The sequence below is a fragment of the Echeneis naucrates genome, chromosome 12 (genome assembly GCF_900963305.1).
Source record: "Echeneis naucrates chromosome 12, fEcheNa1.1, whole genome shotgun sequence".
Classification (NCBI taxonomy): domain Eukaryota; kingdom Metazoa; phylum Chordata; class Actinopteri; order Carangiformes; family Echeneidae; genus Echeneis; species Echeneis naucrates.
Window position 1 is genome coordinate 8005329 of NC_042522.1, and position 16305 is coordinate 8021633.

A 16305-nucleotide genomic window follows, 5' to 3' on the forward strand; every position below is an offset into this window, starting at 1 on the left:
ACATCGCGGTCTGTGTTTCTTGTTCTAATGCTACCTCTTTGTGCATCGTGTTGCTATTTTGAGGAATCCCTAGTCAGGCTAACCACAGGCTGTCAAAACCCGCTGAGCTTGATTTCATTCCCTCTCTGGACCCTCTGATTGCAGGGCAGCAGGTGGTGCAGGGTCCAGATTACACTCATTATCGCGAATTTGTTTAGATGTTTGAACGAGTGTTACAGTGCAGACAAGCCGAATTTATGTTTATATGACTTTTGAACTGAAATAAATCTCTCCAGACACAACAGGGGCACAATTTGCCGAGGAAATCCTCATATTACAGAGGAGAGTGGAGAAGACAGGGAAAGAGCGAGTAGGCTAAAAAAAAAAAAAAAAAAAAATCACATCTGCTTCAGCCATGAGACATCTAAATACCAACATCCCCTCACCCACACAGGCCGAGCTAGATTCTCCGTGAAAAGTACAGAGCTTGTGTTCCCCCGAAGAGGGGACGGACATAGCTGAAGAATCAACCAGTTGGACAGATTTATTTACCACTAATGCGCTCAGGGTAAATCACAGACAGCTAACATCAAAAGCTGGCATAACATAGCCCCTATAATGCGGGTAAGACATTTAATTAAGCCTGAATGGCTTTTTTGGGAGAGTTCTGCTTCAATTTTATTGACCCTGTTCTTTTCTTAGGTTTGATGGCCCATTTATCACTTAGAAACAACCACCCTGTCATCTCCAAGGATTATATGCCATCAACTCAAAATTCATTATTAATTAGCCTCCCCATGAAATATCACCTTGTACTAATTGACCAGTCAGTCAGACTAAACTTCTGATGGATAGTTGGCTTGATTGATCAGATTAGCTTTTTGCTATTGACATTAATTTACAAACATGACCCAGCATACCTAGCTACCTAGCATTCAAGGTAAAAATTCTTTGATAAAAAAAAAAAAAAAGCACAGCACAGAAAATAATTTTCTTTCTTATCAAAAAGAAAATGTTACAATACCATAAATAAAACTGGTGTACATGTCACGCCTTTGAATTTTGGGGATCATGGTGGAGTGTGATAATGGTATTGCTGATTATTGGTGTTTCTTATTGGCTAATTTATGGCAGAAATATAAATAATTAATTTGATGGCAAAACATTTCAGTTTCACCTGATTGTTGTAACTGTTATCAGACAAAGTATTGATATAGTTACAGGTAAACAAGACATGAAAACTCCCATCTTTAGATGTTTATTTCTGATATCATCATCAAAATTTTTACAAAACATTTTCTGACAATAATATACTCAAAGAGCCATATTTTTGCGCTTGGACCAGGTCTCCACAAAAATGCTTAAGGTCTGAATACAATAAAAAAAAAGAAAAAAAAGAAATCCAAATTAGAAAACAAAAGGAAAAAAAAACAAACCTCAACAACAAACCAGCTACTAAAGGAAACGATGCAGCGCATATTTACACCCTACAGAAATCAATGCTCTTTGCAGGAAATGAACGAGAACAGTGGGAATCATGTGATTTAGATGGAAAGCATTTAAGAGGAGGCAAAAATAACGGAGAAACCGCTTTGAGGCTGCAATGAAACAAAGTTTAATTCTGATATTGCTTTCTGTCAGCTCCTCCCTGCTTTTTCTCTCGCTGCACCTTCGAGCTGCAGGAGTGAAACGCAGCAAATTTGAATAAAAACCTTCTTTTCTTCAGTGCTCACATTAAATCCAATTAGGGGCATAAACCGGCTTAGTCAGACAAACGCAAAAGTGTGTTTTTTCGCCGACAGAGGTTAATGATCGCGCCTCCCCTTTCAGTGTCCCCTCTGACATGAGCAACGGCAGAAAAAGAGAATCAGGTTAATGCGGGTCAAAGGGTAAAGACTTTGTGCTAATGTGAAACAGCATGGAACAATAACAATCAATGGGGACCGGGCTGGCCTGAACATTAAAGGTGATGTTGGTTCAGAGGAGGTAGAGGAGTAGGTGCTGCTATACACACACACACACACACACACACACACACTCACGCGCACGCACACACATATACACACAGGCTTTCTGGGTACATGCGGGGTAGCTAACTCACTAGCACAGCTTCCTGTCTTGCTCTATGCCTTCTAGCATGACAAAATTATTAATTCTTCCCGCTTTGCAGTCTGCACACGCTCTAATGACACACTAACAAAAATAGAAAGTGGAAATCTTGAAGTGGCATATGGGGAGCATTGGTTGTTTTTTTTTTTTTTCCCCCCTCCACCCCTTCATGCCCCAACTCCTATCCATATGCATACGTGCTGACTCTCAGGCGTCACGGCTGTGTGCTGTATGGGTATGCCCCAGCGCTGCCTGTGGGTAAGACACAGATGTATGGCAGAGGAAGAAAAGCTGCAAATCCTCGCCTGGCTTGGGATTCATTTTTCAAATCTATTTATCAGGTAATGGATTAGAACCTAGTGAACCGTCGCAGATGGCCTTGGGTGAACTGGAATGGATGAAAGTGTCAAAACCTTGCAGTTCTTTACGATCATCTATCAATATGTGCTGCTTGTGTTTGTATTTTCAAAAATATTTTTTCATATATTTTATTTGAATTTTTTCTTCTTTTTTTTTCCCATGTATGCATTTACATGTTTCTGCAGTAACAGGCTGACGCGGTGCTTTACAGCAGATGGGTGCATTGGACTACTTTCGTATGTAAGCATGCATCATAAGTAACGGTTTAGAAGATCCAAGTGTGCCTTGTCTTTAGTTTGTGCGTGCCATATATGACTCTACAATACTTGTGTGTGCGCATGAAGTTGGCTGAAGCCAGGGGTTTAGCAGGTTGGAGGAAACCTTAGGTAAGCTAAAACTAAGAGAAAACTAAAAGGTAGCAAACGAGACGGACAGGAAAGCTGCAAATAAAACAGCTTGTGTCTTCGCTGACATTTGCCGAGCCCTGTTTAAAATGTTGCATTCGAAATTACCAGCTGCTTCAGAGAAAAAAAAGAAAGAAAGAAAGAAACTCCATTTACATTCTGTTTGCTTCCATAGTTAGATAGGTAGATGCTGACGCTAAGTGCTGCAACTGCAGATTTTGGCGTCTGCAGGCAAGCCACCGGGTTCAGACCACAGCCTGAATCTAAAGATGGGGAATATAACAGCTCGTTAAAGCGAGGCCAAAACATCTTAATCGCATCGCTTAGTAAATCGGAAGTGGGTGGTTCTTGTTGTTTTGATTTAATTAGTTATTTGATGATGATGATTGATGACTGAGTCACAGTTGCGTTCCTCACTACTGTGGCTCCAAATGACAACACCAGTGCCATAACAATTTTGGTTCCTGTTTTGCACTGTGATACGAAGCGGAGACGTATTGCCCATCTTTGTTTTTACTCGCTGGCTCAGACAGTATGCAGAAGCGTCTCGATATGTCATTTTCCATGCAAACAGTAGCCTCGCTGTTGAAGTGAGAGGCTGATGTCCCTGCATTGGTTAACTGCTATAGCTATATCTTTTAGGAACTTATTACATGGAGTTTTGTAGGCATCTGCGATAACAGGGTCATTGCTTCTTGACAATTCTTTGACAAAACAAAGTCAAAAGGACGATGTACTTGTGTGATGATCTGTCCTGTCTTCATCTGTGTGTGTGTGTGTGTGTGTGTGTGTGCACGCTCATTTCTCTTTATCTCATGACCAACAAATATGGAGAATAAGTAAATAATTTTATAACCAAGCACAAAGGGCAGCAATGCTATTTCCAGTAAATTTAGTTAAGGGGTAAATATTGAAATTCGATCATGTGGGACAGGGAAGAAAAAACAAAACAAAACATGAGATTTTAAAACTCCCAGAGAATAACGAGGAGAGGGGTTGTAAAGCAGTGAAATGATCACCAAAACTTGAGTGTGGGGGCGGGCACATGGGGTAACAGTGCTTTCTGATTTGCTGAGTGAGGATCTGGATGGCAACAGCAGGAAGGAAGGCCAGGCTGCAGCCTACAGAAAATGAACGCGCTTGACATTTTGAGGAAACTAAGAATCAGTTTTATTTCCTTATTAATTGAGGGAGGTGGAGCGTTATTCGAGGTTCCAAGTCTGAAGCTATCTGTGTCATTTCTACTCGTGGAAGTTGCAAGGGAGATTTAGGCATGTCACAAAGCCTTTGATTATAAAGCAACATCTTACCATTAATGAATTCATTAACTAATTGTCCCTTTAAGTTAACCCTTTTGTGCAGCATTCCTCCCCCAAATCTCTCTCACTGTCCCCTTTGAGGTTTGCGTTTAGCTCCTCTGGACATAAACACTGAAATATGAAAATTTTTACTGCAATTCTTCAGACCTTAATTCACCCTACCTGGAGCATTAAAAAAAAAAAATATATATATATATATATATATGGAGGGGGGGGAGATGAAGGTTAAAATGCTCCCAATGTGGACTTCAGCACAAACTGGAGAGCCCAAGAGTGAAGTTGGATTAGGTGGGGAGCTTGGAGTGAACAAAACCACAAACAACTAAAGCAGAAGAGAAAATAAAGCCTGTTGGCTTTGCAGGACGAGCACAGACGGTCCTGGAGTTCAGCTCAAACATGCATTATTAGCATGCAGTGCCTGTGCTTCCAGCTCTCTGATGGCAAAAGAAATGGACAAAAGACTAAATAATTACTGGCAGCACAATTCCAACATTCCACTGAACATATCCAATTTTATCAGGGAGGTGGTCATGATTAATCAATTGCTTATTAGTAGTTGACTTAATTGTGAGCATACACAGATTTTATTAGCATTTTCTAATTACACATGATGGGGCAAAGTAGCTTTGATCAGTGTGTTTAGAAAGAATTGAACCAGCATCACTGCTCCGAAAACTGAGGTAATTACTACATGTGAGGTATGGGGCTTTAGCAGGAGACTGTTAAAGGGAAAGTCTGTCCCTGGAGTGAGAGCCCAACGCAAGGCTCCCTCTCTCAGCTCAACAGCCAGGGAATTAGATTTTTCGGTGAGACAGGGTGCAGGTATGGTTCAGCACACAATTTGCTTTAAAAACAGTGAAGTCATCCATGACACGTGCTTCTCGTTTTAGGGCACACCAGATAGGACCTATCTGCTGCACTGTTTGTCAGCTCTCCTCCCCTAACTGGGTGTAGGGTCCCAAAAATATCAACATGCGGACAGAAATAGAACATCATTAAACAGGTTCACCCCAGTCACCAAGAGGCAGACATGAAATTCAGGCCAAGGAGTTAGCAGGGGTGATATAGAGCAAGGCAAGACAATACATGGATAGAATTGAGAGAGCTCCCATTATAAAGACATTGGCACAGCTGCTATTACAAAGTAAACTCCACCAGCACTATTAAGCAACCATACTGAGCGAATCAACTGCTTTTTATGCAACGTCCTGTACATGAAGGGGAACAAACCCTTCTTAGTCATGGAACTATGAAGACTTTTGGGTCGCTTGTTGTTTTGGGGCTGGTGTTTGGTAAAACATATAACAAACTAATGGCACATCAAAAAAAGAAACATCCTTCACAAGTTAAATTCTTGGTATAAAGAATAGCATACTTCTTCACTCCGAGTATACCTTTAAAATGGCAGAGGGAGTTGAACTTCTTAAACAAGGGGAGTGGATTAACAACACATCATCATAGGGCCACCTCGTGCGTGACAAGCTTTCAACATTTCAGAAGTCAGAACAGAAAATACAGAACTCAATGAGGTTCGAAGTACATCACGATAACAGGCCTCCCAATCTTTCCTTCCCTGTGTGATACAGTAATATGGCTGGATTAGAGAAATAATTTCAGTAATATAATTTCCGTTTCATGGTGGAATGATAGAATAGTGACGGGAGCAGATAGAAAAATATTTATCATCGAAACAACAGGAGCGCCGCAGTAGGAACCTCTTCACCGAGTCATCTTGGTAACAGATTCCAACTGGAAAGTGAATAAGGCTCCTCTTCTGGTCACGAGTAGTTTGTGTTTCAGAAGAAGTGAAGTTCATACTTTTTTCTTTTTTCTTGTTTTTTTTCCATCATTAAAGATCCACTATTTACACGATAAATAAGTTCTATTCAATTTTGTCCTTTGATTAGTCATATAGAATTTCTTGACATCATCTGTGAACACCTCAAAAACTGTCTCTTTTTGTTCCAAGCCAAAAAGATAAAATAACAAAACTGAAAACAAACAACCAAAAGAAAAAAAAAAAAAAAATCCTATTTAGCTTTTTTTTTTTTTTTTTTAATCTTGAGGATACACCCTCATCAGTGGAGAATTTTGGCCCCTCATTCCATCTGTGGATCAATCAGTTGCATTGTGGGAGGGCCAAGCACAGTTTTCCATAACTCCCGGGAGCATCTCCACTGACATGTAGAAAATGACCTCAGAGCACTGCTTGGTTTAAGCTGTAGATATTTGACAGGCTATCACAGCCTTATCTGAAGTCCTCATCAGCGCCATAAGTCAATAAGTAGAAGTGCTCGACACTCTGACCAAAGGGTTACTGAGTGCAATAAAAGTCCAGCACTGCAGGCAGACTTTCTCGAAAAAGAGGGAGATGTCAGGCAATATTCCCAGTGTGGTCCACAGGTTCACACGCAGGTCAAAGAGAAGTCAATGTGCTGGTTCAACACGCTCCCACTAGGCACTGTTGTTCTCTGTGGCGGAGGGGAGTTGGGAGCACACAGCCAGAGCTTTGCCAACCCGTGCTCGCCAAACTGTCCGGTGTGATGAAAGTCAAACATTGACTCAACAATGTTTCCAATGACTGTTTGGGGCAGTGAGAGTGGTTTGACCTTCAGTAAAATGAGCCTTTTTTTAAGCATATGTACAATAGGTTGCATTTATAAGTACTTATTTTACTACCAAAAACAAAAAAAAAAAAAAAAAAAAATCCTCCATGAATACCTCATTAAAGCATAGTGAATCATTCAGCAGGGAAATTATCATATACAAAGACCTGCCATTCTGATGTGGAATGGACCCATGTATGTGTTTAAGAAATTCATGGAACATGCCCACAATATCTCAATTTAAAATGCTTCTGTGGTTGTTGCTCATAGCATCACCAAGGTCATGAGTAAAAAAACTGAATGGAAGGTTATGATGCCTTACCGTGTGTTAAAAAAAAAAAATAATAAAAAAAAATAAAAAATAAATCTTTCACTACCTCACTTTCTTCATTACACTGAAGACAAGCTCAGGCTACCAGGAGATTTGGTCGTAATTGTGAGTTTGACTTAGCGGATGTTAGTTTTAGTAGAACTGGCGCTATAGGGACGCCCTCGGCTAAATTAGCATATGTGCATTAAAGGAAAATAAACTCTTTGGTTTGACATGCACATTAATGAACCCAACAGCCAATGACACGAAAGAGAGGAACACAAAAGAAATAGAAACTGTCTTGAGAAAATCATTCATCTTTATGAATTAATGTTATTGATTTGCTTTTGCTGATGATTATTGAATACACAATGGAATAATAATCACAATATTAAGCCTCCTGTTCTTCCCATGATGTCTAGGTCCAATATTTTATGTTGCCACTCTCACTCTTTGTGATAGAGAACTTTTTGTGTTTATTGCACTTTCCCTGTCACTCTTGACTCAGCACAAGTGGACTGCCCTTACTGTATGTCGTGAACAGGAGCCCCATGATGTTGACATGTGACACGGCAAAGACCAGATTTGGGAACAAGGTTTTTGTGTGTGTGTATGTGTAGCTTCCATGAGTGAGTAGCGATACGTTTTCATTAAGGTGCTTTGGGGAGGAAAAAAAAAAAAAGAAAAAGAAAAAAAGAAATCAAAATGATGAAGCAACAATAGCTCAACGTCGACTGAATACTGGTGTGACTGTGTGTTTCAGATGGCAAATCCCTCCGGGCAGAATCTGAAAAAATTGTCCTCTAGTTCACGATGTCATGTTCTGAAAACAAGGCCCCACTGAATAACCAGCTCGCCTGCCCCCTTCATTTCAAAGTCATGGTAAATCAAACGCTGTAGCCCCATTTCTAATAATCAGACGTGGCTCACTAGCGTCCAAATTTGAGTGTGCCGGTACGCTCGGTGGGAGGGAAAGGACCGCTGCTGGGACCTTCAGTCGGTGGTCTGAGGGATGGCGGAGGAGAATGGGGCATAGGGGCACCTATGCTGGCAGCGGTGGGCACAGCGGGCAGCGCCACTGTCTGAATGGTGCCCCTATCACACGGCCCCAGGTCCTCCAGGCCCTGTGAGGGTCCCTCGTAGCCCATGTTGAGCCGCAGGGGTTGATGGGCCTGGCAATAGTCTACGATTGGCTGTTCATAACGATAGAAGGTCAGCGCTCCCATCTGGTGGGGGACCTGTGCGGATAGACAGGGGGAAGGGAGAAAAAGACAGAAGGAATGATGAAGGGAGAGGATGAGGAGGCGTGAGCAGGGTAGAGGGAAAAAAAGAGAGAGACGGAGAGAATAAGAAACATTAGACCCTCAAGTTCTCAACAAAGTGGCCTCTCTAGATAAACAAGTGTATTAGATCGCTGATCAACATTGTTGTGATTGGTGATGAAACAAAAGAGTTAGAGAGTTGAGTGAAAAGTTCAGCTACAGGATGTCTGGATGTATGTTATGTTGCTATGCAGATAGTTTTAGTTCTATGGCCTCCAGCTGAGTTTCGCTGCCTTTAACCTCAAATAATTGGAAGTGAGAACGCCTTCAGTGGTGGTGCTGTCTTGTCATGCGACTTTGTTTTTCTCAGTAAACCGACTTTGTTACAATAAACAACTATTCAAAATCAAATATATTTCTTGAAACCCAAACTAACAGGCAAGACACACAGCCATTTTCTTTTCAAATAAATATTTGAACAACATCTTGTTTTTAGTTTAGTTTTTTTTTTTTTTTTTCCCCGCCCACTGCAGCTAATTTGTTATACAACATTTCATTGTGCCTTGTGTGACACAGTTAGTCTGGCAGCTCCGTGCCGGCCTTCTGCAATCATCCTCACATGGTTACCACCTGAGCCTTCCACTACCCAAAACCCATTTGCTGCAAAGACCCTCCAAAAATATGTGAAGCATCTGTGACAACCTTTTTTCTTTTATTGACAGATGTGCAAAGCATTTTGTGTAGACGTCAGGCTGTCTGTCCTGCCCATGATTTGTATGTTAATGCTCACTGTGACTGTCGCAGGAATGAGATGCCTTTGAATGACACAGATGACCAAAAAAAAAATCAGCTACGACCGCTCATCACATCTGCCTACATGTCTGGTCTTGTGCGCTCTCGAAAACCACAACACAGTTCCAAGCAAACAGATGAGACTCTTGTGACACTGTCTACCCCTAACTTTAAACACACAAACACTTATTCGTCATAGAAAAAGAGGCCAATTAAGCGATTTCTAACAGGCCGTGCAGGGTAAGATGGCAGCTGACCTGGATTAAACACAGCAGCCTGGCAGAGCGACAGATCATCAGATCTGTACACACATGCAACAAGAAGCACACAACAACAGCAGGAGCTGCAGATAAGACACCGGCGGGGAAGACATTAATAATACAACCGTTAACTCCCGAGGAGGCATTGGAAGTGGAGAGGTACCACAACTGCACCGTCTTTCATCCACTCCTTTGACACAAATTTAACTCCCACCCTCAATTTTATCTCCAGGAGGATTTTAATCAGTGCTTCACAAAAAATGCTGTTTAAAAGAAAATTCCATGTCATATTTAGGTTGTCTAATTTACAGGAGGGCATCCTACTTTTTTTTTTTTTTTTTTTTCCCCCCCCTTTCCAACTTTTCCTCTTTTGAGATCTGATCGGCGTGGACGTTTTGGATTTTCAATGCTGAGATTTTGAGATATGGGTGCTGTCACTCTTATGCTGTGCAAGTGAGTCAAATTCCATCTGAGCTTCTCAGGAGCAAGGAGAAAAGAACAATTGAAAAGCTGAAAGGCAACATACACTACCCTACCAGAAACAATGGTCTTGTTACCTCGGACAATAGACAAATACTTATTACAGAGTGACTCAAGGAGCAAACAGTTGGTGTCAGATGCTGAGAAACTTGGCATGTCAAACCAAAATTAGCTACACGGTTATGTACCACAAGTAAGAAAGCATTGGTGTTAAGTGGAAAGGAAAAGAAAGAGGTGCAAGCAGGGAAGCAAATAATACTTTAGTAGACATCCCAAATAAAGTGTGTCCCAAAGAGGTAACGGAGGAGAAGAAAAGGACACAAAGTGGATTTAAGAATAATTCAGTCACTGGTTATGAGTAATGCTTGTACATTTATTTAAATTATTATACGAAGTCAGTTCTGGGAAAAGAAATTACATTTGAGGGAAAATAAGTGAATTTAGGGCATGGTTTCTTAAAAGAGGACCGACTGTGTCAATGAAATGCAGATATATGTTGGCTGAGGGTAAGACACGGGGATTGTGTGTGTTTGTGTGGCGACATGCGTGTGTGTGTGTCCAAGCACAGATTTCAAAGTCAAATGGAAATTGTCTGCACTGACACAGCTTGGCAGCTCAGGAATTACACAGTACCACAAGGCTAAGATGAAGCCACTGACAGAATTAACAGCACTTCTGTTTCAGGAAAAAAAAAAAATAAATAAAAACTGTTATTTGTAACATCGAGCTTTACAGTTGCACGCTTTTATGATACACTGCAGCATCACAATACAGCGATGGCACAAACAAAACAGCCGCTCATAAAGCAGCATGACATATCACAATGCCATCGTTTCAAGTCTAGTCCATCCACGCGCCTCCCGAACCGTTACCTTCCTCATTCCTATACCCCCTTCTTCCCTCAAATAGGCTCCGTTAAGCGAGACCGACTCATTACATTATAAGCACTCAGCGGATTACTCCCCTCATTTAGCCACTAAACCCTTCACCAACCCTGCCGCCATTACCATCACCGCCGCCTCCACCACTAACCCCTTACCTCCACCTCACCTCTGCTCAACTATCCCCGCCCAGGTCCAGCGCATTAATTATAAAATATTAACTCCTCATTGTTTTAATGAAGTCTATCAGATTGTCACGGCCTTGTGCATTGTTTGTGTGTGAGTGTGAGTATGCATATTTGTGCGTGTTTGCTCAGGTGTGTCTGGATGCATTTGAAGAAGGGAAAGTTGGCTTTTTTCCCAAAAAAAAAAAAAAAAAGGAACAAAAGACACCGTTTATGCGGCAGCTTGTGCGGTTTCCACTTTTTTCTGTTATTTTATTTATTTTTTTATTCACTGCAGGGGGGTGCTGAGAGACACAGACCTCAGAGTTGGCCCTGATTTAACTTCTAGAATAAAATCTAAATGTCTCCCAAACAAAAAGGTGTTATTGAGATTCACCCGCCATTCACATAGTTGCAAGGTACAGCTCACTCATTAGGGATGCTGTCATCTCCTCTTTGTGCCTTTCAGGATTAGGAAATTATTAATTCCTCACACTGACAGCAGAGACGGCCAAATATGTAAATGGATAACATCTGGTCAGACAAAAAATAAATAAATAAATAAATAAAAAAAAAAAACAAAATAGACACTTCAATCTATTTTCCATATGTTCTAAAAATACTGCAATTGGGTGGAAATGAGGGAAATTTGAGGGACAATCTTAACAGGCCAAACACTTTGGAGAGGCAGCACAGGGCAAATTTCTTTCCAACACTAAATGCTTAGGTACTTATCCAGGGCTTTTTTTTTTTTTTTTTTTGTTGGACAATGGATTTCCCTTTTGCCTGAAGTCTGGCACTTAGAATGAGTTAAAGAAGTAGTTGGACTATTGTACGAAAAGCAACTGCACATAAAAACAGCAATATTTCACATGGATATTAATATTTATGATTTTCATGAAGAGATCTTTGCTTTCCAATTTTCAACAGAATGATGATGATAACGGCGTTCAATTTTCACTCCTCAGGAGAGAAAATGCATTGCCCAAGCATCCCATCACAACTATAAATTCATACCGTCCTGGATTCAGCTTCTTCAAACTGTTTACATTTTGGCACCAATAAGCCTCTATGTGCATCACCTAAGATTGTGAACCTCCTTCCCAAGCAGATGCTCCCCTTCCAGCATGACATAAAGACACAAAGAAGCAGACTGTCTCACTTGCTCAATCTGTAGCTTTGGGCGTTTATGAGCACTGAGCACTTCATTTACATATCCAGCTGAATGGGAGCCAAATGACGTTATAAGGCAGAATTAGTAGAGGTTACGTAGTATTTGCCGATGCTTGACAAATTGGATCATTTGCCACCGGTTGGTACGCCTCACTGGGGATAATCACATTCTTTTAATTTTGCAACATTTACCATTAAGACCACTGCCATATCTACACTGGACATGAAACTGGTCCTAGATTGTGACTGATCAGAAGTGTATGCTGAACCGACCGCAAGGCGGAGCACAGAGCACAGTCACGTTGCTATGCGCCAGGTAGCAGCCAAGCTCCAGGACATTTGAAAGGCAAAACAAGGAGCAGTTATGAATTATGCATTTCAGTTTAAGATAGAAGAGGGCACCAGCAATTATCCTCCATCTGAGAAGACGACTTGTCAGAACCCGGTGCTCAAGATGGGAGCAGGGTGCATGAAACCTGTTCCATTCTTTGGTCTGTCTGTCCAAAGTGGTTGTCACATTAAAGGGCCGTTGGGAGGTCAGTGACAAACAAGTTGAAACTGAGCTTTGAGCACAAACTGAGCCAGGATGAATTGAAGTTGCTGAAACATACTAGGCATCTCCAAAGTGGGGGGGACATGTCACACACAAAGCCTTCCTGTAACTGCAGCTTTGTCATATGTTCTGCACTGTGTACTGCAGACTTGTATACCTCTCAGACTAGATTTGCATTGGGAGGGGTAAAAAAAAAAAAAACTCTCTCAATCCACACGCTGCACTGCTGGAAATGCTGGCACTGCTGGATGGATTTCTTTCTTTTCTTTTTTTTTTTCTTCTTTTTTGCTTATTTGGATCCCTGCCACCACTACTGGCATGTGTTTCAACTGACAATGACTGGCACCCTGCCTCCCCCTGGATGTTTATCTCCGTATGCCTGAACAGACTGTAGTTTGACTTTAGGCCGCAAAGCTTTGACCCAACCTGCACAAGGAGATTAAACCAGACCAGTGTCATTTTTTATATCTCTTCTGAAGCTGGCTTTTACGGGACATTGGCTGCTATTGTGTTCATGGTTACTTTCGAATGTCAGACTATTCTGTGCGCGACTTTCCTTAGGGATATTTTCAACTGAATTTACTACACAGCATCTATAGTGACACAAATGTCTTTGTACCAATTATGTACACAGAGACAACAAACTATAAAAAGCTAATCAGAGAACTGCACGCCAAACTGAACGCTCAGTTTCTACATTACTGCATTGCAACTGCTCAACTTTGTTGGAGGAGTCGAGCAACTCTTAAAAAAAAAAAAAAAACACAAATCGCATAAATTAATTTTTACAGCATTCCAGTGTCCCTTAGAAGTTATTTCTTTTTGTATTCATGCCTTTATGAGCAGCTAAGGAGGCAGTAACAGTGCCACAGGCAGACAATGCTAATGCCTCCCTGGGCTTTAGGAGCATTACAGTTCAGAAGTTTGCGGCTTTCCGAGTGAAACTCTGACTGTGGCACAAATAAGCATAACAATTGAAGGTTCAACAGCCTCCCACTAAAATGTTGCCTAGGCTTAATTTTTCTTCTTTCAATAAATCTAATGTTTCTTTTTTTGTAAAGCCATCATTTTTGTTGAGAATGCCCGGTTAATGTTAAGTACTTATCTTCTTTATGTCCCTCAAACAGCCAATGGTCAGCAAACAGCTAATAACTAGGATATGTGGAGCCAATACCACTGACAGGTGGCTGTGAACTGTGTCATGTTTACATACAATAGATTTTTGAAAGCAAAAATTTAATTGTCTGCTATTCATGTGTAACATTGTTTTCAGCATGTACAATATTTCTCTACACTGCATTATTAAATATAAAACAATTTGTTAGATCGCTATTCATCTTGGGGAATTATTGAAACAAGCCATGACCGAGTTTCTAGAAATAACTTTTTAATTACTCCTTTCTTTGTCTAGTCCTCATCCTTCTAGTCCTCTCTGCAAAAAGTCTGGAGATGTATTACCATAATTCGTTTTGGCCCATCTATATTTAAAGCAGACTGTAATGCATATTTGATGTAAAGCTTGACTGTTTATGCTGCTGAAATTGTTTCTGTATAGCAACATCCCACAGTACTGATGATGTTGAACAAAATATTAACCGTCACAGAGAATAAATCATCTTAGGGTTTTGCATTTTTCATACTTTCGCCACCCACTACAGCATTATTCCCTTTGCCATAATCATTCGTTTTGTTTACATCTGCCCTTTTTGTAACACCACCGAAAGTTCAAATAACAGTTGTCTTCGCAATGTGAACACAACTATGAAATATCATATAAATTAATATAATTCAGTCTGATGATGTACAATAGTACATATAAATGTTTTCCTGGTACTAATAATAATTAATGGACGGAAATGTTAAAGAAAACATCGGAAAAGTTATGATATACTGTGTGGAATCTTTAATATGATGATGATTGGAATAATGTGTTAGTGGTAGCGTTGGTGGCAACTGCGCCAGCAGTGTTAATACTAAATCCACTGGTTGTGATGGTATAGTAACATCAGTGGCATCAGACGCGTGGTGGTGGCAGTTATAGTTTGGTTCTTGTGGAAATTGCAGGGAAGCTAAGAGACTCAAACCCAACTGATGATAAGGGAAAAAAAAAAAAAAAAAAAAAAGTGCACTTTCCCAACCATCCCAAAGCTTCCAATGTTAATAGCATATAAATATGTGACAGATGCAAATATATACATGAGCTGTGTACACATTCATTAAAAGATCCACGGGGGCCATGTTTACATAGACTTCTCATGGTTGTCAGTGTATTGTTATGCTCTGAACCATGTCAACAGGCGAAATCATAAGCCTTAACACCTTACACTTAAAGCCCTCATTAATTGAAATGACAAAACCACATGGACCCTGCAAAGTGTGACTTCGCGTTCATGCGCACACACGCTCAAAAATGTGTGAGCATGTGGGTGTTCACGTGTCTGTGTGTGTGTTTGTGGGGGAAGGGGGTTGCTGTGACTTCCTACGTGGTTGAGTGTTGCTTTTCCTAATGTGTGCAGCCCTGGCATCAGCTTGATAGTCAGCACAGATGTTGCTAGGCGGGCATCAATGACACGGAGCCCACGAGTCAGGTTTTCAGCAGAGCGGTGTGCATGGAGATGTCTGAGGGGGTGTGAAGCTAAACACCATCAGTTTGTTTTCAGACAGCACATCTCGAGAGGAAGCCTTCCCAGCTGCACGGATAAGTGAGTGTGTCTTGTTGTGTGGCAGTGTAATAGACTTAGGTGTGCACGTGTAGCAGTGCACATCTGCCTTTGTGTTAACATCTGTGGTAATTATCATAATCGAACGCTGGATGGAACAAGTTCAGTGCAGCGAAATCATTATTTCGTCACAATAACATCCTCTGTTAGAAATTGTTTTGAATAAATAAATAAATTGGAAACAACAAAAGCATTTTCATGCATAAAAATGTATCTCTTTGCTCTTCCAGTAAAACAATGCTTTGTTTTTGGGTGTGTTATTCTGCATTAGATTTCATCTACATTCATTTCAAATGTTATTTGAGGAGAAACCTACAGATCATACACAACCACCATTGCTAGATTTGCTTGACATGCTGGGTCAACGGGAGTCATCTGTTTGCGGGTAAACAGCCCGAAGCAAATAAGGTAAATAACCCTTCATATTTTCGAAATGCACAGCAGCTGTGATCCAAGTGGGGGAAGTTGATTCATTCATCTTCCTCCTCCTCCACTGGCAGATAAGACACTAACAGTCCTGTAGCGTTCAATAGAGAGAATCGCTGTGGTTCTCCGGAGGCTCAGTGTGAACTCTTAATAGATGCCTACTTCAAGCAATCAAATCAAATCCCTGAACAATTTTCATCACATCTTTCCTGAAATTACACCCTTCCCTCATAATCCATTTCACCCAGAAAAGTGTAGCTATATCGGAGACCGCCGATGCTTCAAATGCCATTCCGGTGTTTACAGCCAGTATCCACTAGCTGGGATTAAAGAGGCCCCTCAGTCAGGGCTGTACTAGCCATAGTCACACAGGGTCAGTTAACTTTAGAGGCAGAACGTACAACCTTGACATTCCCACGTAGAGCTGTGTGTGAAAATGAGTCCACATGTCCACATTTTAAACTAATTGATTCTCTAAACAAGCTGTTAGCCTCCCACTAATTCCTT

At 41.0% G+C, this 16305-nt stretch overlaps 1 protein-coding gene across 1 annotated transcript in view; it reads right to left on the bottom strand.

The window, feature by feature from the left end:
* Nucleotides 1-8016: 8016 nt before the first annotated feature.
* The window catches only part of LOC115052352 (leucine-rich repeat transmembrane neuronal protein 4), an 89818-nt gene continuing 81529 nt past the window's right edge, over nucleotides 8017-16305 (bottom strand). The window contains exon 3 of the mRNA XM_029516423.1: nucleotides 8017-8325. Coding sequence (XP_029372283.1) covers nucleotides 8017-8325 — 309 coding nt within the window. The remainder of the gene's footprint in view (nucleotides 8326-16305) is intronic.